Consider the following 26773-nt stretch of genomic DNA (forward strand, 5'->3'; position numbering starts at 1 on the left):
ACAATGGCTGAAATAAGCTAAAATTGCATTTGGTGGGCGGAGGTGTTGCACCCCTCTGAAAATCCCCATGGTTTTTCTGCTGCATGTTGCAATTTGTTCGCTCGTCTGTTTCGTGGGTTTCAAGCCTAGGTTTTCTATGTTCTACGTTTTCTATACCTTATTTTGCTTGCAGCGGGCGTCGTCTATCAATTCTTTTGGTTAATGTGATAGTACACTAAAAGAAATGGCTTAAAGTATTGCAATTAATATACACATTTTTAGTCATAGTGAACCCACTAAACGCCACTAATTGATCTACTGACACAAGAAAAACCTTCAATTTCTACACTGAATATGATCTTGAGACATTTTTGTAACACTTTTAACTAAATTCAGTAAGGGGCCTTGTTCCTCAATTGTTTTACAGTGCACTGACTGTTGTTCCTACTGCCAATTTTTTTAATTGCCATGTAGGCCGTTTTGCTTATTAAACCAATCTGGGAGAGACAAGAGGGGAGGGCACTACCCGAAGACGCTGTAGAAACGCCGTTGAAGTGGGGCGCAGCGTGGCGCCACATCATTATGGCCAAAATATACGCCAGTGCAGCCCCAGCTCATTACCAGGCCAAAACTAAAAACAGTAAAAAGCAAAAGCGTTTGGTTTTGTCATATTTTTGAGGGCTGCCTTGCTTTGTTTTATGGCACATCGCTGGGCTTATGCTACGTACTTGCTCCGCTTCGCCTCATTTAATAAATTGTCTCGAATTAGTAGCACGGCTCAAACATTCCCCCCTTGGAGCCCCCTTTGAGCCCCCATTCATGCCAGGCTGGCCATCGCGCACTAAAAAATTGAAGTAATCATCTCAAGGTTAGCACGACACAGCTGCAAAACGACGTGTAACGGATCACTAACAGTTTTAATCTCAGCAGGGACGTAGTTAAGGAAGGGGCTATACTTATCCTACAGATAGTCTAGATTACTTAACAAGCTTAATTCATATTAATAGTTGCGGCAAGATTTATTAAAACCCAAGCCATATTTAGTTGGTAAGTAGCAAGTGCAAGTACAGCGAAATTCATGAGCTTGCCTAAAATTTAAATATATTTTTTTTAATTTCCCATACCCCTTTATGATATACCCCTCTATAGATCTAAACTAAATCTCTGCATTAGACTGACTGAATAAGAGCACGATCTGATTGCGTCCTTTGTTTGCGGAAAATGACGCACCGCCGTGGCCAATTAATTGAATTTTTGCAGTCGAGACTTTGGAAAACTAGGTTTCGATTGGGTTCGAGCAGAAATGCTGTAATTGATTGCCTTTTGATGGAAGATTGAGCCATATTTGGGAAGAGGTAGGGCTGAGCAGTGGCATGGATCGTTCGATAGAATATCCCTGATAAACAATCGTTTCATAGCACTCAAAATGTTATTACAACTTCCAAGTAACAATGAAATGCAAAACCAGTTCCACCAACTTCCTTGATACGCGGTTTCGTTTCCAAGGTATTCAGCAACCCGTTAGTTAAATGTGTGGAAATTCCTTGAACAATCATAAGCCACTCACCACGGCAGAACCAAGTCCAGTTTAAACAGACTAGACCAGACTGAGCCCAACAATGACAATTACGAATTCGTGAATGCGAAACTCTTTGGCCACATTGCGCGTTTCCTTTTCGTTTTCCTTTTAATTATGCACCCCTTCCGCTGAAACTCAGACTTTAGTACGTGGTACAGATCCGCTCCACATGGGCGCAAGTATATATCTTAACAGTTATGAGTCAGGCGCGGAGTTCCAGAGACCACCCATTTCCAGTCTGCAGCCGGATTCGCAGAATCATAGAATCGCAACGCCCAAGTGGCCAGCAGCAGTTGCAATAATCTTGGCCCGATCTTGGCTCGTCATGTCAGCACACCAAGATCCGAGATCCGAGTCTCTGGCCACTTGAGTGGTGTCCGACCGAGTGGAGAGCCGCAGAGCTGGCAATATTTTCCTAGCTGCGGGTGCACGACATGAACAGTCACTGTGACTCCGCGGCGTTAGAGAGTATTTGCTCAAACGGCACTGAGAAAAATGAAATATTGGGGAATTTCATTTTTGGCATTTTTTACTGGTAGTAAAATTTCATTACAAGGCTGAATAACCTTGGATTCTAGAAACGCATTTCTCGCAGTGCACGCGCACAGACTCAGCTAAAAACCTCAAGTTGATATATATTCAAACAAATTTGTTGTAATTAAAGCAATTTGTGTGCGTTGCCTTAGTTGCACTAGCTGTTCGGCTGCTGATTGAGTGGCAAATGTTTGCAGCTTTTCCTCGCATTGTTGTTGTGCTCGTGTGTGCGCAATATGCGAAACAAGTTCGTTGCCCAAGTCATTCGTTTGATTTTGAGTTTCATTCTGTCAGATGTCTTGCGCAATACTAGCCGATGGTAGCGAGTTCACAAGTCAACAGTGAGTACAGGACGTAGGTTATAATTTAAATTAATTATGCAAAATCGTATTGCAATTAACATATTGAACTAAACCCAAGCGACTCGTGGCAATTAACATTTACTCATGATTTACTTTGATCATTTTCGACCAGCGGCTACTACGCTTTGTGGTACAAAAAAACCGCAGAAAAGAGGGAAACGATGGAAAAAAACAATACCAACTGCAGTAATTGAACAAACCGGTGACCTTGACCAACGCCGAATGGAATTCACTGGAAATCAAACTGCAATCAATAGACAAAAGAGTTCAGCAGCGTGGTAAAAAACGTTAGAAAAAGCGTAATTGATTAATGAAATATCGGGGGCACAATATGCTTGTCATACAGATTTCAGTTCAAATCTGATAATACAGTGAAGAAAATCTGTTTTTTCCTTTTCCCGTAAGCTACCAAGGTCAAAGCAACTACAGTTTTTTCCCTAACAAATTGTTATTTTTGAAAACGCTCCGAGATCTGGGTTTCAATTTTCTGACAGCTTAATGCCAAAACTTTCGGTGGGCGTTCGGCTTATCAGCCGTCCAATTACAAATGTGAAGGGGGGAGAGACCAGTAAACAGACAACAGCTTAATCCGTGCAATTATGTCGCTCGAAATTTACATAGATCACCAGCATTGTTCCGCGGATCGACCTTCAGGCGGTGGCCCAGACCAGCTCGGATCAGGCTTAGAACGGAGACCCACCAATGGCAATTTGCCATGACCAGGCCAACACGAAACCCGGGACCCAATCTTCGTCGAATTTGGTCTGCATACGTACCGCTTTTCGCAATGCATTCACTGCAGTCCGCAGGGGGCGTGTCGCTTTACAAAATTTCCGCTTAGCGTTTCTCGTATCGAATTGGTTTTTATATGGTTTTGTAATTGTCTGAGCATTGTCATTTTTGTTGCTGAAATTTGTGGCTCAGCTCGCTGATTTATTGGCTCTCGATAAAGTGCATTGTTCACCAGCCCATGGCATGTCCAATGCTTATCGCATTGTTCGCCATATCCGGCTTAGAATTGTTCCTAGAGCGCGATAATTCATAGATATGTATTTCATACCTGGCGCTCTTGCAACACAATCGCGAGCTAAACCGCAACAGAGATGTCTCGCAGTCCCAATCTTATGATCCGTCCACCCCCTTCCCAGTCCCACGACTGGGTTAACCGCAGCTCAATTGTTGGCAATCGCTTCTTGCACAACGGCGACGTGTGGCTGCCCTGTAATCAAAGATTGAACTCGGTCTACATGCAACTCCCTTTGAACCCCCACCTTTTTGTCTGCGTTGCGTGGGTGTCGACTCCCGGTGTCCATTGCCACCAACACGACAGTCCAGTTGCTGCAAGTCCCAAGAGCTTATCTACACGAGCTGGTTTGAAGGTGGTCCATGGCCTCTGGTGAACAGGCTGGCTATTTAAAGTATTTGGGGCCCGGAAGATTCTTGAAAACGAAGGCTGTGCTACAAGGGATAGTCTCCAAGCGCCAATCCAATGTGTCGAAATAGCTATACAAGTACTTAAAAAAAACCATGGCATTAACTTTTATTGCCACGTTTTGGGCCTGCAAATTTCCTATAATTTCCTGCAACAATTTCCAGCTCCTAGACTGCAGCCAGGGCAAGTTTGTTGCTCAAGTCTTTTGTTTAGTTTTGCATTACAAATATTTTGCCACTTGCCCAGTCGAGTCATAACCACTCCGCGCTGCGGCTTAAGGTAACGGATTAACCATTGTAATGTAGTTCAAACAGCACATTCACCCATTAACCCACAATTGCCGGCGGACACAGCTTTTCCCTCCAGTTTTCCACTCAGTTTTCCATTTCAACTGGACACACCCAGAGCCGAACGACATGATTGCGGAAGATCTATCATATTTGGGCCAAGGAACGGTTGCAGGCCGTTTTGGTGGCGCCCCAACAGGGACAGTAGTGGGTGAATGCAGGCCGAAATTCGTGAGGTTTGCTATGCATAGCTTAGTTGGTTAGCTGGTTGGCTTGGCGGCCTTACTTCAGATTGCTGGCCGAGGATTATTTGTTTTTAAATATTTTAATGATTTTTTTGTAACGCAGAGCGTAGGCCAACACCCTCGCCCCGTGGATTATGCAAGTCGGTTTCTGTTCTCCCTCTCTGTGCGGCAAAACGCTTTCGAAAGTTGCAGCTGCTGCATGCAGGCCGCAACTGAGACAGTTGCGGCGCTTGCTCGGTTACTCGGCTAGCTCCACATGACACAATTTGTTAACTAGATTATTATGTAAGGCCCACTCTCCCCTTTCTCTCCCCCTCCACGGTGTCTAATCAAACGGCATGCAAGCAGCCGCCTGGCTGCATATGCAAAAATAACAATTAGCCATCATTTTGATGCCGGCAACGAGCGAAAAGAAATCCCAGCCTCTACTTCACGCCACTCCAATTCGGTTTGCTGCAGGCCGGCGGAGATGATAATTAAATCTCTTGCGTTGATAGGTTGTCGGGCCAAATTGAGTTGACATCTTGTGTGAGCCCGGCTAATTGATGGCCAATAAGCGTCCGAAAAAGTCTGGCCCAGCCATCATTAGAGCAAATGCGGAAGCTGAGAAGGCACGACAATAAGAAACCCTAGTTGAAATGGCCTTTTTCCCACCTAATTGATCATTAATTACACGAAAACAAAAGCCAAAAGCCACGCAACACACCTCGAATGCTGTTTCAATTTCGTGCAGACAGAAATCAAAAATAAATATGTAGACAAATCTTGACCAAATTGATCGACGGTTCTTGACTCGCAATCTCAGCTCACTTTCGGTTTCGATATTAAAAGGCAATTCATTTTTTCCGCCACTCCATCCGTTGATCGAGTGAGAATGGCTGCAACTCCCATTCGCGATTGATGATTAATGGAGATCCGTCGATCTGAATGTGCCCCCATCTGGGATGGTCCATCTAATGGCCCACAATTGTGGCAATCGCTGTAATTAGCCATCGGCTACGAGCCGTATGCACATATTTCTGCCTTAATTGTGTCACTTTTGCAATGCTCTGGCTCGCAAGCAGCTCATTTGCACAACGATGGCGGCGAATTTGTGTCAAGTTCAGAGTCGCCGAAGCGGAGATTTGACTTTCCACGTCTCATGAGGAAACTCGCTGCGGCCAACACTCAATCGACTCAAATATATGGGCTTTTTGGTGGATTTTCCTCGTTTCCCCCACTTGCTGGCCAGCTGGGTTGACATTAAGGCCAAACGAGTTGTGCGTTTACGCACGATTCTCGCGAATGAATGTATGAATGAATGAATACTGCGGCCGGCAACTCATTCAGTTGGCCAAGTATATGTGGCACGTGCTGTTCAGACACGCAGTCTGCAAAATCACTGCAATGCAATAACATATAAACATAATATATAAATGACTTTGAAGACATCAAACAAACCTTTGAGCATTAAACTAGGCTTATCAAGCTTAATCTCCTTTACCTCGCTGCCTAATTTTCGGAATTCGGTATGTCAATTTGATTTATTGTCTGTAATTGCAATCATGAAATAGGAACAAGCCCGAATGGTTTGTTAGTTTGAATAGCTTTTCTAATTGCCTTAGTTTCCTGCTGTTTGAAGTTTTCCACTGCGGAATTCGGTAGCCCGTTTCCCGAAAGACTTAGGCATCTGGCTACACAAATTCCAACGACTGTTGGGGCATTCACATGCACATGCCGAGCGAGTTGGGACTGAGGCACTTCATCATCGTCGAGAAGGCTGGCCTTGTCAATGCCGCTTCGGAGTTTCGGAGGAATAATAATAAACGTGGCGCATATCTGGTGCAGAGTGCAGTAAACAATTGCGATTGTCTTGCAGTTGCAACTGCAGTTGCGGCCACAGTTTTCTCACACGATTGAGTCAGTTTTCGATTCAGTTTTTGAGTATGGAGCTGTTTGGTGCGGCGTGTGGGAAATGCCACGATCCACACCCATCCACTTGGGCACAGGCAATTAATGTTACGATTTCAATTTGGTTCTGGCTATCCAACTTGTTGCTCAGCTGATTTTTGCGCTTTTGAAAGTTCAATTAACACGCGACTTAAACAACTGAATTAACTTAATTAAGTACCCACTCGTTTACTTTTACTCTCGTCGCTGCTCCGGTCCGCTGATCAATTATCTTGACCCTGAAATAGTTTGGGGCTCGTAAAACGTCGATCAGCTCAACGCCTAATTATCTCAGATTTCCCGACGGGGAGCACCGAGTTTAGTGCAGATGGTAATTCAGTTATGGTCAAGGAAAATGGCTATATGGTAAGTAGATTAAGATTAATGGTTGCATCAAATGATTCTCTAGTAATAGCACAATTTAATTAGAAAACTGCATGCCACTCATTTAATCTATAGGCTTGCCGAATGAGGCGTTAAATATTTTGTGAGCTGTTTGATTGTGCTAGAATAAATTTGTAATTACTTTGTAATTAAGCATCGTAGTTGTATCTGAAATCTAGTGGGATTCCACACTGATTACTTGCCACTCAATTTTCGCTCATCTGCGTGGGAAACTCTATATAAAAACTACCGATTAGCCGAGATCTTTATATTGAAATGTTACATTCATAATTCCGAGATCAGCAGACACAAGCAATTTGTCGAGCGATTCGAGCACGTTTAATTACAATAGAATTTGCATGCGCACAGAACAAGATATAGATATACTCGTATATATATATATAGCTATACCTTAGCTGGGCATGAATCACTTGGAAGCGAGTGCCGCATGCTCGGTAATTGCGAATAAATCGAAATGCATTTCGTGTTAACGTGTTAAAGAGCATAGACATATAGACTAAATGCGGCTCAGCCGAAGGTCGTGAGTGGTCAGCTACGTCAGCCCATTGAAACTGAAATTGAAATTGTAATAGTAAAATAGTAACAACTGCGGACTCAGATTTTTCCCACAGCCAGCGAACGCGTTTGGGCGTTTACTACTGCCAACTGCCAGTTGGATTTATTCCGCGATGTTGGCTTCGGGTTTAATGGCCAACGGCGCCGCCATGGCATTAAGTCCAACTATAAACGCGATCGACTTCTATATTTCATATCCTGACACCCACCAATACCTGCAGTTCGCTGTATTTCTGTTTGGCTTCTGACTTTTCAACAAATTGCAGTGGCACTTGGCCTTTACAATCGCGACCTGGAGGTCGGCCAATTGCACAAACACATGGTGCATTCGAATCAGAGGTGGCTGCGTGATACACCTATGATTAGTATCCTGGCACTTGCTTACTAGTTCACTACGGTGCACTACAAAACCAATATAATAATCGATATATAATTAGTCATAGAGGGCTTACTTCGAAAACAATCAGGCGGTTTAAGTATTAGCATTTACACAGTTTATGAGCTTTTTATCGTTCTTTGTGGTTCGATCAGAGTGCCAATTAAAAACTTATGGATCAATAAAACAAGATCTAAGTCCGGTAAACTGTGAAAGGGAAAGTAATACTGCTTGACTAAAATGGAATTTGATCTACCATGATAGAGAAGTACTTTGTACAACTGTCAATCAAAGGTAATTCCCAAAAATCTGTTTCACTTAGAGTCAAGTACATGTGCTTGAAAAATACTTTAAAAACCCCCTAAACCCTAAAAGACGGCAAAAAATGTTGCCACAAAATCTTCTCAGTGCAAGAAATCATTGAATACTTTAGGGTGCGAGTTGCTAATCAGGAACTAACCAAAGTCACATACTGGCAAACACATTTAGTGGACCTCCTTCGGGTCCTTGAATACCATAATTATATAACATTTATTCAAGAAACTTGGCCACATATCAATCTTGTATGTTGTTGTTTTGTTTTCAATAAATATTTTTCAGTAATATGTATTTTGGCTTAATACTAGCAACATTGTGTTGGTTATTATAATTTAATGTATTTCAAATACAACAAGAATCATAGATAATATTTATATTTATAACTAGTATGGAAATACTTCAGTGTGTGCGTGTGTGTGAGTGTCGGTGTGCAGAGAGCGGGGTCAGATGTGTGTCAGTGTGTGTAAGTCGAGACATTATTTATAAGTACAATGTAATCATAGTTGCTAACTAAATTCTGCACTGGCTGTTGTTAACTAAAGTAGAACGGTAGACAATACTTGGCATTTGAACATTCGTCCAGCGTTTGTGTGTGTGACAATGCAAATTCTTTGATTTTTGGAAAGGGTTTATTTGACTTTGGTTTGTTTGGCCTTGCGAACTTATAGCATTAGGTTTCTTCAGTAGGAATTGAAGCCAGCGTTGCGCTTGCGTCCCATGTTGCAGATCTTGAAGTGGCAAGGCGACATATCTGAATTATGCAGAAATATAGATGGTTAGTAAACTTTCTCTGGGCTGAAAACAGGAGTTCATGCCACACTTACATTGTTTACGAACTAATGGGGTCGGAAATTAAACACATGGAAATAAAACGAACCGAAAACATAAATTAGTCAATCAATCATGCCACACTTAACGATCATATCAATTTTGTTATGCGAGTAAGAGTGGGAGAAATAATTCCTTATTAAATACTCTTTACAATTGAATACACTGCACTCCTCAACAATCATAGTCCATACTCACATTGCACGTTCTTCTTGGTGTTGTGATCCTTGAGGGGATGTCCTGGCAGCACCTTCTTGCTGGGCATGTTGGTCAGATCGGGAACGATGTTGTAGCGCAGCTCCTCGCCGCCTCCGTTGTCGCCGAGCTTGTGCAGTCGAGCCAGGAGGCGGGCACTGGGCGGCACCTGCTCCTCGCTCTCCTGGGTAACTCCGAAGTCATCGTAGTCCACGGTGAGCAGCAGATCCCTCAGCGAAGGCCACTTCCTGGCGAAGGCTGGCACCCGCTGCTGCTTCTGTTCCTGCAGCTGCTGTTGCTGGTACCTCTGTGAGTTGGACAAATGAGTGGAGTGCAGAAGAAAGTACTGCCATATATGGCCGCCTGCTCTTACCAACTGGTCGCCATAGTAGTTGTTGTCCTCGTTTCCGCCTCCCAGGAGCTCACTGAACAACAACTGCGTGTTGCGGGCTGGACGGGCCATCGCGTTTCCCGGCCCAATCGCCATTGACAGGAGCACAATGGCAAAGGCCCAGTGGACGGGCGAGCAGCCACATGTGGTGGGCGACGACAGCGCTGACATTCCAACTGCGGAGAATCCACAATCAATCAAAACATTAAAGGGGGTCACTTCGGTGGCTCGAGAAGTAGGTATTGTCGTAGCCCTTAGCTTTAATACAGCTGCACAAGTTTAAGCGAAAGTCTAAAATATGTAGACAGCAACAACTTTAGGCCAGAATAATTAGGCAGAAACACCCAGCGCGCAACACATGACCCAAGCACCCCATCTCCATATCCAGGACCTGCCAGGACCCTCGAGTGCTTACGCAAAGGGTTTCCTATTACAAACAACACAAGTTGGCAAAAACAAAGCGAATTGTGGCTGAGGCTGGGCAAAAATGCGTGAATGCTCTGTTTCGAGGGGTTTCGGCCCACTCGAGGTGTTGGGTACTTGTACTTCAAATAAGTCACGTTGCAGTTGGCCAACAAGTTGGCCTGCTCAATGCAATCGGGGCCGTGTTCCAGTTAAAAGTTTTGGCTTTCTCAGGCGTATCCAAAAACAGTCGAGGGCTTCTTTTGATGCGAGTTCACGGATTCAGGTCACATTGCAGTATCATCACTTGAGGTGCGACGGGCACGGGCACGGGCCATCAGTGGGATTGGCAGGAGATGGCTATGCCCTCGTAATTGACATTTATGAAATATTAATGCCTAATTAAGCTCCAGCCCGGAAAGCGGGAGTGACCCGAATGCTAAAGGTGAGCGGCGGGCTCATTATCAAATAAGGATTGGGCTCATTGCGGGGAGGATGGTTGGTGACTTTTAAAAATTACAAGTCATTTGGGGTGGTTAGCAAACGAATGAATGGGCTCCCCAATGGGCGGCTCGATTATGAGCAGGATTCAAACTAGTAGAAGTAGAACAAGTTGTAAAGCGAATTAAGAATGACCCTTAATAGTAGCATTAATACCTCTCCCTCGATTTCTGCGGCGCCAGGCAGCTGGCAACATATTTTCCATTTATTGCAATTTATTACCAAAAATTAACGAATTCTCTATATGTGCTGTTGCTGACTGAAATAGATTTTCACAGCGAGTGCAAGCGATAAACTCTGGCGATCGTGTCAGCGACTTTCGCATCTCGATCGGTAATTTATGTCGCAGAGTAATCGCACGCCAAACGCATTTTAATGGCCCAATAAATTGAAAAAAAAGTGCCTCGAAAGCTGATAATGCACTGGTGTCGTGGCTAATTTGCGATCCCCAGCCAAGAGTCATCTCTATTTGGGCATTGGAGCCAAGGCCTCGGGCGTAGAGGTTCCATTGAACCCAGGGGTGTGGCTCTTCCCCATAAACATAGTGCTAACTGGTATAACTACGAGTGTAAGTATATTGGGGAGGCCCCATCCGAATTTATTTGACAGTTTTCCATGACGGTTATTACAAGCTGAAACTGAGCGGTGCCCGATAAGCGATAACAAGATGTCAAAGTTGAGTTGACTAAGTGTAGTTTCTAGCTTATGCAAGAATTACGTACACCTGCGGTCGTAAGTATAGATACGTGATTAATAATAATACGTTATGAGACACATGGTTGTAGTTGTTTTGTCGCCAGTTTGAACTGGTACATTCCAAATTTTGGCATACACTATATATTTTGTATATGCACAACATTCTAGAAGCTCATCTAATAACACACCCATTTCGTGCGCAAGCCAAGTAAAGCTAATCTATGCTCGAAATTCCGAAGCAATTCAATGACATATTAAAAATCAAACTAGGCTGGGGGTCTCAACTTCTATGACCCAAATCGTATCATCAACTGGGAATGGGCATATACACATGTATGTATTATAAGACCGCTGGGTTTCGTTTTTATTCTTTTACTTGCCCGCCATAAAGTGCGTCATTGGTAGCGTCATAAAATATCGGACCACAAGCAACTTGGGGAGCTAGGAGCTTGTTCTTATCAAGAACAATAGGTTCAAATCTGCTGACACGCCCTCTTTTTCCTCGCTTCTCGGGCTGTGTAAACAAAAGCTATCTGCATCTGAATCTAAGTTGGAATCCCCCCTCCTCAGTGAAACTACGCAATACCTTCCGATTCACGCGACTCTTTCCATTGAAACTTTGCGATTTCGCTGGCAGCCCTGATAAGACGACTACACTTATTTTCTGTATGTGGAACGTAAATAAAATCGAATAGCCCGCAATGACAGTTTTGAAAACCTCTGCTGATAATGTATAAATAACTAAATTTACATATAGAGCTTCATTATCAATGAGGCAAACGTAAATTTCTTGGCGCCATTCAGCTGTCAATGATTCCACTTAATTCTTTTAATAATAATTCTTTTAATTTCAAGAAAATTCGAGGATAATACTATACACTAATTTCAACTCTTAAAGATTTGACTAACTTAGTTCTAGTTTTGATTTAATAGTGAGTGGAACTTACCTTTGTCCAAATTCACTGGGAATAATTGAAAACTTTGACAGATACGTCTAGTTCTTGACACTTGATCTCGAATTCCGGCAGTTCCGGTTAACACTTTTCACTGTAACTGTACTTTTTACTGTAGCTGTACTTTTTTACTGAATTGTTCTAAAAATATATGTCAAATTTAAGCTTCAGCCGGCTATAGTATGCCACTAAATAGATTACTGATGCGGCTCTAAATCAATTGTATAAAATACAATTCTCTCCGCTGGCGAATCTCAACCGTTAGGTGTGACAATGCAGAATAAACGCAGGTCCGTTGGGAGCATTTGTTTATATAGGCACTCGAAGACCGACGCCGCAAAAAGGGTAAATCAACAGGTACAAATCAACAACCGACGACTTTCCACTTCGGAGGTGACACAAGTCAAATGTTCGTGTGGGCGGCTCGGATGGGCTGGATTTCCGCCCGCCAAGGGTGGGGTTTCGCGGGAGTTGGGTGTCTGATTGCACGAGCACTTGAAAAGTTTTTGTAATTTTATTTCTGCGCTGCTAATTTTGGCACAATCTCAGGTTTAGGCGCTTGGAGTGCTCGGATTCCTACTAAACGCGTTCTACTTTGGCGGCAAACTAACTCATCGGATCCCAGCAGCACCGACTCAAGTCGGTGGGAGCCTTCGGCCCCGATCTTCGTGAGTTTGTCGTGCCACGCTTTTGACAAATCGACCGATAAAGCCAAGATTTATGATCAGAGGGCCATATAGTTGGTGTTGGTGGCTGCGCTACAGCACTGGAAATGGGTCATATGGGTGCGTCGTGTCAGCAAATTAAATCACTTGAATTATGTACCACTTTGATCTCTGAACCTGAAGTATTTTACTATCTACGGTTTACTCCCTCGCCCGGTTCGTTGACTCAGCAGGGCTTTGGTTCTCCAAGGTGATTTACGCAAGGTTTTTTGAATAATCTGAGTATTGGGATGATAATACTGGGGTGAGCTTCGGAAAATGTTCCCACATGAACCATTACTTTTACTGTCGGTCATTAAACCCGTCATGACTTAGCTGGAATATTTCAGATGTTAATTGGGTCAATGTCGATTTGCAGTTTTGAAACAGCGGATGCTGAGATCGCAAGTGGCATATGCCAACTCATGGCATTTAACGGAAATCATCACATGATTCGAGTTCCTTACCCATTTTAGGTACCTGTAAATATACCCCATTATAGGGTGAACTTGTCACAAATCTTAATAAAATATTTTTAATGAGACATTAAGATTAATTGGGCACTTGTAAATAGAACTCGTTGTAGGATGTGCCTTTCACAAATCTAAAAAAAGATTTTTAATCTGGCACAAAAACGGTTGGGCATACAAGGGAGTTAAAAATAAAATCGGAGTTCATACCAAAATAGCATGGAAATTTACACATGTCCATCGCAGAGATAACTACACTGATCTTATCTATTATGAGTACCTAATCATCCGCGTATCTCAGCAAATCTTCTTTCCAAAAAGCCAAAAAAATGACGCAACATCGTCCCCGGATTAAGTCACACAAAAACCCAAATTATTTGGGGGTGCCGTGACATAGAAATCGTTAATTAAAAAATTCGACGTATTATAAAGATTATGTTTTGCATATATAGAATCTCCCCCAAGTCATTTCCCCAAGTATAATGCGTCTTAAAATCAAAGTCCCATTAGGCAGCAATTAATTTCGTCTAGTCTATAATTGGATGATTCGAACTCTAGAAACCTCTTGTCTGATCCGAGAATATCGGATGGTGGCCCACGCTTCTTCCGCAGACTTTGTGATTAAATTAAAATTTATGGTTTCATCACCTCTATTCCGAACCCAAATCCGGCGGGGGTGTCTCGCTCATCACTTGTCCGACTGATATTGATAAGCGGACTCTTTGGACACCGCCCAGCGCTGATAGCAAATCAAATGGCAGCCATATCAGTGCTAATTGACACTTATTAAAACGCGACCGGTTGAACTGACACTGCGTGCCGGAACAAAGCCACAAACACGTGCCGCCCAATTATCAGCACTCGAGTTGAGGAAATCACGTGACTTTTATCGAGCCACATCGCTGGCTACTTCACTGATGCATCTGATGGATAACTTCTTTAAACATCTATAACCAATGCGCTTAATGGGACTTAATTGACACGGTCGCTTAAAACCAGTTTGAATTGCCGCCAAAGCTGGACTTAACCGATTTGCAGCACTGGCTGGGAAGATGTTTTAAAATACTTAAGGGCATCGATACATAACTATGAAATAAACTTTTCTCACTTATTTTAGGATGCGTATTTGTGGGAGTATGAGTTTTGAATCATTTAAACGTATTTACGATACAATTTTGTTTATAGTGAAAGAACTAAAGGCACATCATTATTTGACTGGTTCGTAAGATATAATATCCCTCTATAGCAATCTATTAAGGACCAAGTCATTTTTATCAACTATAATCTGACCAGTGGGAACCCCATGTTTCTTGGTAGAACCCCAGAATACTCGCTCTGGTCACACTGCTCCGCCAATAGGACTGTGGGGGCGAAAATAAAAATAAGAATAATCATGTCAACGCTGCAGCTGGAATTTTCGCAGGCAATGACCGACTTCAAGAAGATGTTCCCGGACATCGACCGCGAGGTGATCGAGGCCATCCTGCGGGCGAACCTGGGGGCCGTGGACCAGACCATCGACGCCTTGCTGGCCATGTCGATTGACAACCAGGTGAGTGGAGGTGCCTGTGTATACTAACGTCTATGCTGTACTAACCCACTAACGAACGCAGAACGAGAAACTGCGCAATGAACTGGATGCTAATGTCTCGCCCCAGCAGAGCCTCATCAACCTGAACGACTCGGACAGAGACCTGCAGCTGGTGGACACCACGGACGGCGGCGGAGCGGGGGCAGTCGGAGCACCTGGAGCACCCGGTACCCTGCTACCGACAGCCGGTGCCTCGCCGAACCACCAGAACACGGGCGCCTCGCCCAAGCAGCGACCGCTGGGAGCGGCCAACAGCAAGGGAAGCAGCCAGAACAACACGCCCACCAAGCGCAGCCGACGCTGGAATCCGCCCATCCTGGGTCCCCTGCCTGCGGGCTTCCTGCGAATCACGCCCGCTCCCGGGCAGCAGGACTTCGAGCTGCCGGACGAACAGTTCGCCCTGATGCTGCAGAACGAGGAGTTCATGAATCAGCTGCGCTGGAATCAGGACTTCATGAACGCCCTGGAGAAGGAGCAGAGCGGCAAGGCCAAGGGCGAGGACGACGCACCCTTCCAGGAGCGGCTCAAGAACATGGGCAAGATGTCGCGCAAGAAGTTCCTGCAGATGGCCCGTGTATTCACCTGGCAGCGCAACAAGAAGGTGACCACGGCCAAGCAGATAGACTCCTTGCCGCTGCGCGAGGAGCCCAGCGACGACGAGGATCACCACCACCACCAGCGTGATCAGCAGCAAGCGAGCCAGGCCAGCCAGCAGCAGGGTCAACTGCAGCTGCGCAAGTGAAGCGGATCGTTCTGTTATCTAATCTCAACGGCCATAACGTGACGATCACGTGCGCTAGTAATCTCCCCAGTCCCAAGTAATCTCCAGGCAAGAACGAAATCTCCTATCCCAATCTCAACACAAAGATGCGTTGATATTACCCTAGTTTTAACCTTAAGTGCAATTTTTACCCTACCGTGCAATATCCCCCATATATTCCTTGTTTGTATACGTTTTGTTTACCCTTTCGTTGTTGCCAAATTAGCGTAGTTAAGTTTTATGCATTATTTGTAATCGATACTAAGGCGGCCCCTTTTGAGCCGCGATTGCTAGAGAGCCACACTCACTCACATGTTCGACTGATTATAAAAAGCGTTAATTAACAAGCATCACACCACGAATCGAAGGCGAGTCCCCCAGTAGAGCACTTTGCTTAGCCCAAAACCTAGTCATGAAGCGGAACTCGAGCCACTTATTGTACAGTAATAGCAACTACCACGTAATTCAGTCTTAAACTTCACCTTATACATTTTAACTGCTGACCGGCGCGTCGCCAGCTTCTGCGAAAAGCATGAATTATGATTGTATATCCCAACCCGCGAATCTCTCGGAACTTGCATACCATATCAGCTGTGGATACAATGCAGTTTTACTACTCCTACGCCCCAACTTAACTCCGAACCGATCCTATCGCAGATCTTACTGTGGATTAATATGCGTGCTATAAACTAGCCAAATATTATAATTATAAAGATCAGCTATTTGATTGTAATTGTATATGTATAAATATTTGAATAACAACCTTATATAACTATTCCAAGTATCAAATACAGATATTTCCAAACTTTAATAAAACTGTGTTGTGTTATTCATGGCAAATGACTTTTGAAAGGTCTCTCCTAAAAATACAACCATACGCTCCATAAATGAATTTATTTAATTTTTATTTTGTTTTGCATTTCCTTTTTAATTTTTTATAAACATAATACATTTATTAATAATTAAAAGATGCTCGAGCCCGTCGACCTACTGCGTCGCGAATTCGGGACTGTTAGGATTCTGAGATCGGAAGCGCTGTGTGGTCCCAAAAACGCGACCAGTAGGGAAACAAGTTCGAAAAAATGGTTTTTCAATTACATTTTTCACACGCTCATTATTACATTATGTTATTGTAACGGTTTGTTTGTTTATTATGTTCAAAAATGATTTGTATCTTTATCATATATTTAATACATACGCTTGGGCTTAGGTTTTATTTATTTTTAATGTTGGTTGTTGGCTGTGTTTAGACTTTGATTTAAGGGCATATTGGTTACTACTCGTACGCGAAGTTTATGCAATGTTTATTATGAAATATTTGTAAATTACTTCGTTTTTAGGTTTCTTTTCATTTTGGGATTGACACGACAGTTTATGTTAAACCATTTCTTAAGTATTAAATATACTAGAATTTGTGGCTCTCTGCACTTCTGGTTCTTCTTCTTACCAGGAAGCGGAAATGAGCCGCGGCCGCAGGAGCCGCGCGCCTCCATTTCCGCTTCCGCGTAGCTTTTTCGCTCTCTGAGAGCGCGCCGGAAATGTGTCGGTGTGTGGTGTGAGTGTGTGGCTGCGAATGTGTGTGTGTGGGATGTGGCTGGTATGTGTGTGTGTGGGTGTGTGGGGTTTTCAGATTGGATGCAATTGATCGTGGTAAACAATTACTTGTAAATTTGTTTTAAACTAATTTCTAAGGGGGCTCGTTACTTCTGGTTGTTTGCAACATTTTGACATCATTTGCATACAATATTTTTATAAAATATGTTCCTTATTCATGTTTCATTTCCTTTCTCGATTTATTTGCTCATTTCTCTCATGGAATTTGTTATCTTTTAGGCGTACAATTTAGTTTAGCTTAATTTGATTTGTGTTTGAATGTGGTTTTCGGTTCTATTTAAAGATATACTTCTTGTTGGTTGGGGTTTTTCGTGTATAAGTAGTTGTAGATGTGTAGAGTACAATCGAAAAGAATCAATAAATACGAATGTTTTAGTTTACGAATGTTTCACGTGTTGCATAATTTAAAAAACGGCTCAAAAACGAACGACAAATATATTTAAATATGTAGATATATATATATAATAATTCCCCATATGCATTAATGGTTAATCAGCGAAAAATAGTACAATCATAATAGTAGTAAATGGTAATAATTACAAAAACTTGAAACAGTTAAAAACATTTGTCAGTTTAAGTTTTGTTTGTATATAGTAGATTGGTTATTTCAATTTTCGACAATTGCCTTCGGATCCAAAACGAAACGAGAACGAAAAAAAATTGAAAATTCTTTACTTTACGCTTATACTTTTGCTCCTCTCTCCTCCCCTACATCCTCTCCTCTCCTCCTCTGTTATATTTTTTTGTTTTTTAGTTTTGTTGGTTTTTGGAAGTCTTATAGCAGAACACATAGGGACTTTTTCGGCTTCTTCTGTTTCTTCTCGGGCGACTTCTTGTTGATCTGCCGGACCAGGTCGTAGAAAATATCGTTCACATTCACTTTGGCTTTGGCTGAGGTCTCCATGAAGGCGCAGTTGAACTGGGTGGCCAGGTTCTTGCCCAGCTCCTTGCCGACGACGCGCTCCTCCTCGAGGTCGCACTTGTTGCCCACGAGCACCATGGGCACATCGTCCGTGTCCTTCACCCGGAGTATCTGCTCTCGCAGGTCCTGCAGATCGTTGAACGTCGATTGCGCCGTGATCGAGTAGACCAGCACGAATCCTTGGCCGTTCTTCATGTACAGATCCCGCATGGCCGTAAACTGCTCCGTGCCCGCCGTGTCCAGGATCTCCAGCATGCACTGCTGTCCGTCCACCTCCACCTGCTTCCTGTAGCTGTCCTCGATGGTGGGATCGTACTTCTCCACGAAGATGCACTGGACAAACTGGACCGTCAGCGCGGATTTGCCCACGCCGCCGCTTCCGAGGACCACGATTTTGTACTCACGCATATTGGCTGCTGTGCTGTATCCTTTGTATATCTGTTGTTTTGTGCTAAATTCTAGGGAAGAGACCCAAAATGCAGGTAGGCCAGGTAGGTGGGTTTACTTTCTAGGTGGCTCTCCCTCGAAAATCACTAGTTTTTAGGCGTTGTTCGGCGATTGCTTGTCGGTTGCAGTTGTTTTTAGTTGCTTTTTAGTTAATATATGTTTTATATTTAAAGTAATTTGTTTGTTGTTGTTGCTTTTGCTGTTGATAACCTTTGTGCCGTGTAAGTGACTGCGTGTGTGTGTGTATGTGTGTGTGTGTTGGCGTGTGTGAATGTGTGCTGGTGTTTGTGCTCCCTCTCTCTGTCTCTCTCGCTCGCTCCTTCCGCCGAGTTGCGTGCGTTCAATTGTTGCTTTTTTGAGCGGAAATATCCTGATTTGGCTGTTCCTCGAGACCGCCGTCACTACTACCGAGGGCACACTGTGGGGGGAGTAAGAAGAAAGGCGGTTTTTAGACACAATTAACGCTAAATTCGCTGCGAGGCTTTTTGGTTTGCGTTTTTGGTATGCTGAGAACTGACTGCACTCCCTCTTTTCTTCTTAGCAACTCTCTCGTTCTCGTTCTCGCTCTAATGATTCATTTTCAGGGTTGCCAAGCGGCCGCACCGAACACAGCAACCTACTGCAACGTCTCAAGCCGGAGATTCCCTTTCATTTCACTGGGCTCTCTCACTTAAATGCACTTAAATTGCACACTAATGACCCATGTGCGTACATCGGCCAGCCGAATGCCCACTGCACCACGCAAATGCACCCGCATGTCGGGCGGCAGGGCAACTCTGGGCGGAGTTTTACCTGTGCTTTTCACTCGCTGCCGCTAACTGCTTGCTCTTTGGGGACCGCTTCACCTGTCGCCGCTCGCGAATCGCTGCACTTTTTATTTAACACGACTTTGTCTCTTAATTTCTTTATTTTTTTTATTTCTTTTATATTCGCCCTCAGCGAACAGCGAACACTCACAGACTAGGGCTGTCAAAGCATCGATGGCACTATCGGCACTTGCAAGCCGATGTACCCAAACTATCGCGATGGCTTAGAGATGACACTTAAAACCATTTCAAATTATACAAATTTAGTCTTTAAAAATATATTTCATTTTCCTCAGTATTGGACAAAAAAATGTAGGAAATACTAAATTTGCATTTTTTTTAAATTTAAAGCTCGTTAAAACGATTTCATTTTGAAATTGTATTCTACCATTACATTTTAATTGTTATAGCATCTTTAAAACGAATATAACCTGTGTTGCTGATAGTTCGACAACCAAAATTCAAATATTTGATTTCTCATGAATTGCTGATTATGATTTAGTCATCCGCATTATTCCCCTTTTCTATATACATATTTGAATCATATAATTTATTACAAGTAAACAACTCTGATTAAAAAAATTACAATTATAAGTGATTAATTCCATGAAAATGCACTAATATGCATGCAACTTAATGAAATAAGTTTAAGAGAACCAATTGTCATTCAACTTCAGAATAGTTTCCTTCTTTAAATGAACAGACTTAAATCTTCCGTGTCAATTCCACTGCTTCAGCGTCTTTTTGATTTAATCAATTTATATAAACTATGTGTGTATATTTAGCAAAACAACAAAAGTTAATATCTAACTAAAATTTCGTACAAAATTTAGCGCGGCCGTTGACCTAGCGGATTTTGGTGACCATCCCAGCGGCAATGGTGACGCCCGCCACCCGCAGCATCACGCGTCCCAGCTCTTTGAAGTCCGCATACCGCTCGATGCAGATGGGTCTGCTGGTTTCCAGTTCCACCAGGGCACAGGAGTTGTTACCCAGGCAACGCGGCTTCTTCTTGACCACCTCGCCGGTGCTCTTGTGAATCGATGCCGTCAGCTTGCAGACCACGGCGGGCTCTATTAGGGATTGGTGGTGCAGCAGCACGGGGAAGCCCATGGTTATGGGCACCTTGACGTTGAACACGATGATGCGGGCCTGGAATCGCGTTGTCACCGGAATGGGTGTCTGTGGATCGCTGATGATGCAGCCAACGGTGACGTTGTTGATGTCTAAGGCGGGCAGGGTTACGGAGACCTGATCGCCGGCGAAAACGCTAGTCTGCGGGAATTCGTTCATGGTGAGGGATTTTACTTGAGCCTGCTCCCGGCTGGCGCCCACGAGCACCTTGTCGTTCAGGCACAGCACTCCGGTCTCCACTCGCCCCGAAATGCAGAATCCGGAGCCAGTGCCCTTGTAAATGTCCGACACGGACATCCGCAGCGGTCTGTCGATGGCTCTTTCGGGGACCTTGAAGTTCTCTATGACATCCAGCAAGTGTGGTCCACTGTACCAGCTGGTCAAGGCGGGTTCCTGGGCTTTCTTGGTGAGATTCTCGCCGGTAAGTCCGGAGCAGGGCGTAAAACTCACATCGGACTCCTTAAAGCCAGCCAGCTTGAGGAAAGACTTTAGCTTTGTCACAATCTCTGTGAATCGCTCCTGTGACCAGCCAACGGTGTCCAGCTTGTTGATCACCACGCCTAGTTGATTAACCCCCAGGGATCGCACTAGGATGGCGTGCTCTCTTGTCTGTCCGCCTAGCTCAAAGCCGGATTCAAACTCTCCCCTCGTAGCATCCACCACCAGAAGGGCTACATCCGCTTGTGTGGCACCGGATATCATGTTCGGAATGAAGTCCTTGTGTCCCGGAGCATCCAGCAGTGTGACGATCTTGGTCTTGGTCTCGATACGCGACTGGCCCACGTCCATGGTGATGCCGCGGGTCCGCTCCTCGCCCGTCTCGTCCAGCACCCAGGCGTACATGAAGCTCTGCTTGCCCAGCTTCTTGGACTCCTGCTCGTGCTTGTGCATCACGCGCTGTGAAACGTTTCCGGTGTCGTACAATAGATGACCCATCAGCGTGCTCTTCCCGGCGTCCACGTGCCCGATGACGATCATGTGGATGTGGCTTTTCTGGTCGGCTCGTTCTTTCTCGTACAGCTGGCGGGCGTTGCGCACGGCCTGCTCCTTGGAGACCTTGAAAAGGGTCGCCGAGCTGCGGGAGATGTCGTCGCCGCTGATGTCAACGGGTGTGTTCCTGCCCGAGACCACAGGCGATGAGGGCACCTTGGGCGAGGGTATTTCGAAACCTCGGCGCGGCTCCTTAAGGCTGATCTTGGGTGGCGGCGTAGCCACCGTTTTGCTGACGGTTTTAGGCAGCACAGGAGCAGCTGGCGCTTTCATCCTATTCACAGACGGCTTAGCAGACTTCTTGGTCTCTTCATTGAGGATTTCGTCTAGGATCTTTTGCATGTCGTAGTCGAATTTCATGGAGGTTTCCACAATGCGGCGCTCCGAGACGGCATCGCCCACCACACTGCGCACCTCATCCACGCAGGAGCTCAGCTTGGCCTGCTCGATCTCGTCCAGCTGTGGCATCTGGAAACTCTCGGAGTCACGACGCGCCTTCTCGAAGGCGGCGTCCTCCTCCTCGTCGGCCTCCTCCTCCTGGATGTCCTTGTTCTTGCTGATGAACGCAGAGATGCTCTGCTGGCCACGAGCACGATCGTAGAGCCACTGCTGGGCATCCGTGGGCGAGATGCAGTGCTCGTCCTCAACGGAGTGCCCGTAGATGTCGTCGTACCCGTCGTACTCATCGTTGTAGTCCATGGTGCGCACTATCCTGTGCCGCGACATCTTGGAGGACTCTGTATTTCACAATTTACGGAGAAAGGTCAGAATTTCATCAAAAATATTAGAGGTTCGTACAGGTGTGGCTGCCTTTTCGGAAGTTTGGTATTTTGCGGCGACTAAGGTATTTTAATGGTCGACGACTACTGGTAGGTATGTATTTTCACAAGTGAGTATCAAACTATTCTGATTTGCTTGACTTATCAATCCAATGGCATGTGAAAATAATAGTTTTTTTTAAATAACACAGGTTGCAAATACGTTGCAGGCTCAAAAGGAAGAACAATTATTGGAAGTGTGAAATCGTTTAAATGTTCATGATGCGGCCTTGTGTGAACAGTGATGTATGCCTAAATATACCAAACAGACCAGCAGCCACCCCCACACAATATTTAACCACCCCCGCGGAACGGTCACACTGCTGCGAGTCTGAATATTTTTTGCTTTGTGTCGCGTTTTAATGTGAAAAGAAAAACAGTTTTTCAACGGTTACGGGCGCAGAAAAGCGTGCAAAACATTGCGAATACGGAGTGCGCGAAAATGCAGGCGGGGCAGCACTAAGTCGGAGCCGCATTTCCCCCGATTTCCGCTGTGCTGGGAGCCAACGTTGGCAGACCGTATCCGAATCTCCAGCGCACTCGTTTATTATTAAACAACGGGCAGAGAAAAAGCAGAATCCAGTCCAATCCAAGGAAACATGTACAACAACGGGGCCAGGGGCTTTTCCATTCACGACGCCTTCGAGGAGGAGACCGACGAGGCGATACGCGTCTATGGCTCCACCGTGATATCCACGCCTATGAGAGGCAAGCAAGGTCGCTCCACCGAAGACGTCTCCATTCGGATTCAGGATCCCAAGTGAGTGGGCTAGGCTCGTTCTCTGGTGAAAACAGGTCTTTGATCTGCCTGCGTGGGCAGCGATTATTGGCACCATTTTCCCCCGCCGCCGCTGTGTGCCAAACAAGGAGTTCCATTCCCATTTCCATTCTCATTGTGACTGTGATTCCGGTTATTGTTGTGTTTATACTATATCTACATCGTCGTACACTTGTACGTTTGGCCAGCTGGTCATCTGGTGTTCTGTGAGCTGCCCACTTCCTTATTCCCGCCGGAAGCACCTGAATAAGTTAGCCGAGCGGCGCGTGCGTGATGGATACCATGCCTTCTTACCATCCCATTAGCCATGCATGGCGTGTCGCAACTACAGAAACGACGTGTAATTATGGAGATTATAAATGCAGACGTCCAGCCTAATTTGGCATTCAATTGTTAAAATCATTGCGCATAAGTTTCGTCAGAAGGGTCTCCGCTGTTTCTCGCGGGGATCAAGAGGAGGAGGGGGTGGCCTTCGCCTGCGGTCAGCTGGAACCAGTTGGCCAGCCCAGCAAGCCGAAACCAGCCACCAGCTCATCGCCGTTTGCACTTGTCGGGCTTCTCTTGCCAATATAAACGAGTGGTAAACGCGAAACTGATTGCGCCTCGCCTTTGGCGGCAATCCAACCCCGCGATAACCCCTCAAGTGGGTTGATAAGTGTCTTAAAGTCCATATTTTACAAAGTTGAAAGGCCTATTTGGCGCCTGAGCCTCGGATACAGCTCAAGTAAAAGTGTTGTCAGGCATTTGGGCTTTTATCTTAGCTAGATATGACCAAATCTAACAAAATCATCATCAAACCGCGATAAACCACAAAACCTGTTTTAAAAGAAGCCAAGTAATCACGGTGTTCTGTAGGCAATCGTAAGATAATCTTAAAAGCCTCTTGAAAAATGCTGTTCAATGTATTTAAATTGTGTGTTTATTATATCTGATTATGCTTTATCTTCTCTCAAACTCAGGGACTTTGGCTGTTTCTCTTTTTTACTTTAATGGTTTTATTTCATAGATAAATGTGCTTATGAGGGCTTAGGCTATAACTTAGGGTATTTGAGGATATTTATACCAAGAAAACAGAGTTTTGCAGAAACCCTTTTCCCCAAGTTAAGCGAGTCTTGAAGTAAATGGGTCAACAAATCGGCGTTCAAAACCGGCTTTAATTATACAGCACCCAAGGCTATTAAACGCACCTTCTTTCAACCGCTTCCCCACTTCTGTCTCTCCAGGGGCTACAACAAGTATGCCGAGGACACAACCTCTCGGGACAGTGACTCGCTCATCCAGGAGTACGGCAACCTGCCCACGGAGGAGACCAACACATACTGCTGGCGGCATCCCAAGGTGCGTGAGAACTGGCGCACAGTGCTGGCCGCCTTCACGCTCCTGGTCGTGGGCACGGGCCTCTTTGTGATGGGCACCTTCGCCATCGCGGATCCGCAGAACACGTCGCAGGGAGTCGTGTTCTTCGTGGCCGGACTCATCTGCTTCATACCCGGGGCCTATCACGTCGTGTACATCTGGCTGGCAGCCAAAGGATATCGAGGGTTCGACTTCTATCACCTGCCGCTGTTCACATAAGCGGACATCCGGGCAGTTGAGCTGGTTGATCCACGGACGGAGAGTGGGAGAAGCCCCATCTATAAATATAAATCTGTGTTTGTTTATACATGTATTTTCTACATTGTAATCGTATTTAACCCCAGGCTCGGTTTGTGTAACGTACTTTTTGTGTTTAGCGGCAAAAATTTCGATTAGACAAAGATCCCTCCCGAAAACCCGAACCGAATTCTAGCAATATATAGATTATATATTTTACAATATTTTCTATTATGTACTCGGTAAAGTGTTTTGTATGCCCCTCCAAACCAAACCCAAAAGAAAAGCAAAACATTCATACGTACACTCGAAATTTATTTAAACAAAAGAGAAAAAACAAACGAAAGACTTTGTATATGATGCTAACATGTTGAGGAAGCGCTAGAGTTATAACGTATACTATATATAATTGTAATTTATTGAAATTTAATTGCACCAAAAACGCTGGAAGGCGTGCGAAAATGTTTTACGATTTTCAAAACCTACACTCAAGAAACTAAAAAGATTAACAACCGTACACCCACGAATCTATGTATATGATTAGTGAGCGTCTGTCCAGGGATGCGCCTTAAAGAACTAGATCTAGACTTTAGTCAACGTCGAATTATGATTATGATTATGTTAAAACCTAATCAAATGCAGCGAGGATTCCTCGAGCAACCATGATAATACCAAGCTATTAGTGATGTAAGACGATGCGCCGATATTGCAATACGTTCTTTTATAGCTATAGTGATGACGCGTCTCTTTTCCGCTGACCTTTAACCCCGTCCTCTAATGAAATTACATCTCACACTCACCCACATTTCTGACAACTAATCACACACACCTCATCAGCCGCTTAGTTGTTAATGTCGTATAATTTCTTTTTAAGAAATGCTGAATATGGTTGTATTAAACGAAAGTTAATATTACACGCAGAAACATAACAAGAAAGCAAACAATCGAAAAGATACAATAAATTTACTTAAATTACACAATTTATGGCTAATACAGGACTCTTTTTTTTCGAAATTTACACGAAACCTCATTTCTAGATGTAATTTTGTGACTTTTGTATGTATTTTCCCATTAAATGTTGGTTTTTATTTGAATTAAAAATATTATTTTTGAACATTTTAGTTCGTTCCTATTATTTGGGAGTATACTTAATGCCGCGGCATTTATAGATATGATTATATTTTATCAACCGTTTTTTGTTTTTTGGACGTGTTTAATTGCTTCTTCTTTTCTCTTTACTTTTTAGCACTCTTCTGGGAATTGATTTCTTTTGCTAACGCAGCTAAAAATGAGCGATAAATTTTATCTTTCTTTTGCGGCATGCCCATTGAACTGTATCAGACTCCATCATTATCAAGTTCACCCTCAAAGCGACGGCGCGTTTCAAGGCTGTAAGACAAGCAAGATACGGCCCATTTGAATAACTTTCCTGAGATTATTTTGTACTCAACTGAATTTCAATCAATTTCATTAACTGGTATTTTCCTTATTCAATTAAATCTTTGTATATTTATAAATTTGCTTACAAGCTATTCCCATTCCCTTACCACTCCACTTGGCCCCCGTCATACGGTCATGAAACGCAATGTCCACTGCCAACTCTAGCTCCAACCCAGGCCCAAACTCCTCTTGGTCAAATGGAATCGGTTGGCTCGGCTAATGGCGATGTAAATGAGATGAAGTGAAACGTTAGAAACAATCAAATCGGCAATGGAATAGCATAGATATTTGCTCAATATACGAAGTTAACGACGGCTCTACTAGGTTTACTTATATTGGTGTTGTGCGCCTCCCCGAATCGATTATTTTTGTAGCTTTGAACTTATTTGAATTGTATTTAAATAATTGTTGCCTCGATTCCACTCAGTTCGATTCGAATTGACCCGAATCGATTTGTTTCGCCTCGGTTCGACCGTTGATGATTAAGCTTTAAATGTGCTTAGCGAAGTAAGTGTGGAAATGGAATAAAGTGCATGGAAATTAAGCGCCAAACCATGTTTGTTGATTAACCCACCCCCATCAAGGAATCAAGGGATCAGCCCCCGACAGAGTTGGGTTTCTTCGGGGATGTACCTGTACACCTTCTTTATCTTCCTCAGGTACAACAAATACCTCGCCTTGTGCCTTATCGTTTGGTAACCGTGTAGGAATGGATAGTTACTATGCCTCATCTGCCAAG

At 44.2% G+C, this 26773-nt stretch overlaps 5 protein-coding genes across 10 annotated transcripts; 2 read left to right on the top strand and 3 right to left on the bottom strand.

Annotated features, from left to right (window-relative positions):
• Positions 1-8261: 8261 nt before the first annotated feature.
• LOC6546028 lies at positions 8262-12838 on the bottom strand. Of its 2 annotated transcripts, XM_015158036.1 has the most exons (5): positions 11962-12838; positions 9398-9591; positions 9028-9331; positions 8826-8837; positions 8262-8752 (listed from the first exon to the last, which is right to left on the bottom strand). In XM_015158036.1, exons 2-5 carry the CDS (start codon positions 9584-9586, stop codon positions 8682-8684), a joined length of 576 nt encoding a protein of 191 aa, XP_015013522.1. In that variant the 5' UTR covers positions 9587-9591; positions 11962-12838; the 3' UTR covers positions 8262-8681. The 2 variants fall into 2 exon arrangements, with proteins under 2 accessions (XP_015013522.1, XP_001971213.1); XM_001971177.2 differs by lacking the exon at positions 8826-8837 and having other exon boundaries at positions 11962-12559.
• Positions 12839-14458: 1620 nt separating this feature from the next.
• LOC6546029 (CUE domain-containing protein 1) lies at positions 14459-16327 on the top strand. Of its 3 annotated transcripts, none has more exons than XM_001971178.3 (2): positions 14459-14693; positions 14755-16327. In XM_001971178.3, the coding sequence occupies exons 1-2, from the start codon at positions 14535-14537 to the stop codon at positions 15472-15474; spliced, it is 879 nt and encodes a 292-aa protein (XP_001971214.1). In that variant the 5' UTR covers positions 14459-14534; the 3' UTR covers positions 15475-16327. The 3 variants fall into 3 exon arrangements, with proteins under 3 accessions (XP_001971214.1, XP_015013638.1, XP_015013639.1); XM_015158152.2 differs by having other exon boundaries at positions 14800-16327; XM_015158153.2 differs by having other exon boundaries at positions 14803-16327.
• A 364-nt stretch (positions 16328-16691) lies between these two features.
• Positions 16692-19510, bottom strand: LOC6546030 (ras-related protein Rap1). 2 transcript variants are annotated; one of them, XM_001971179.3, is made up of 2 exons: positions 19268-19510; positions 16692-18893 (listed from the first exon to the last, which is right to left on the bottom strand). In XM_001971179.3, exon 2 carries the CDS (start codon positions 18434-18436, stop codon positions 17882-17884), a length of 555 nt encoding a protein of 184 aa, XP_001971215.1. In that variant the 5' UTR covers positions 18437-18893; positions 19268-19510; the 3' UTR covers positions 16692-17881. The 2 variants fall into 2 exon arrangements, with proteins under 2 accessions (XP_001971215.1, XP_026832399.1); XM_026976598.1 differs by lacking the exon at positions 19268-19510 and adding an exon at positions 19096-19113.
• A 487-nt stretch (positions 19511-19997) lies between these two features.
• Positions 19998-22316, bottom strand: LOC6546031 (HBS1-like protein). Its single transcript, XM_026977945.1, has one exon. The coding sequence runs from the start codon at positions 22129-22131 to the stop codon at positions 20128-20130; it is 2004 nt and encodes a 667-aa protein (XP_026833746.1). The 5' UTR covers positions 22132-22316; the 3' UTR covers positions 19998-20127.
• Positions 22317-22480: 164 nt separating this feature from the next.
• LOC6546032 (transmembrane protein 134) lies at positions 22481-25578 on the top strand. Of its 2 annotated transcripts, none has more exons than XM_001971181.3 (2): positions 22481-22983; positions 24225-25578. In XM_001971181.3, the coding sequence occupies exons 1-2, from the start codon at positions 22823-22825 to the stop codon at positions 24574-24576; spliced, it is 513 nt and encodes a 170-aa protein (XP_001971217.1). In that variant the 5' UTR covers positions 22481-22822; the 3' UTR covers positions 24577-25578. The 2 variants fall into 2 exon arrangements, with proteins under 2 accessions (XP_001971217.1, XP_026833747.1); XM_026977946.1 differs by lacking the exon at positions 22481-22983 and adding an exon at positions 23298-23341.
• Positions 25579-26773: the final 1195 nt, after the last annotated feature.

The sequence above is a fragment of the Drosophila erecta genome, unplaced genomic scaffold (genome assembly GCF_003286155.1).
Source record: "Drosophila erecta strain 14021-0224.00,06,07 unplaced genomic scaffold, DereRS2 tig00000021-arrow-pilon, whole genome shotgun sequence".
Classification (NCBI taxonomy): Eukaryota; Metazoa; Arthropoda; class Insecta; order Diptera; family Drosophilidae; genus Drosophila; species Drosophila erecta.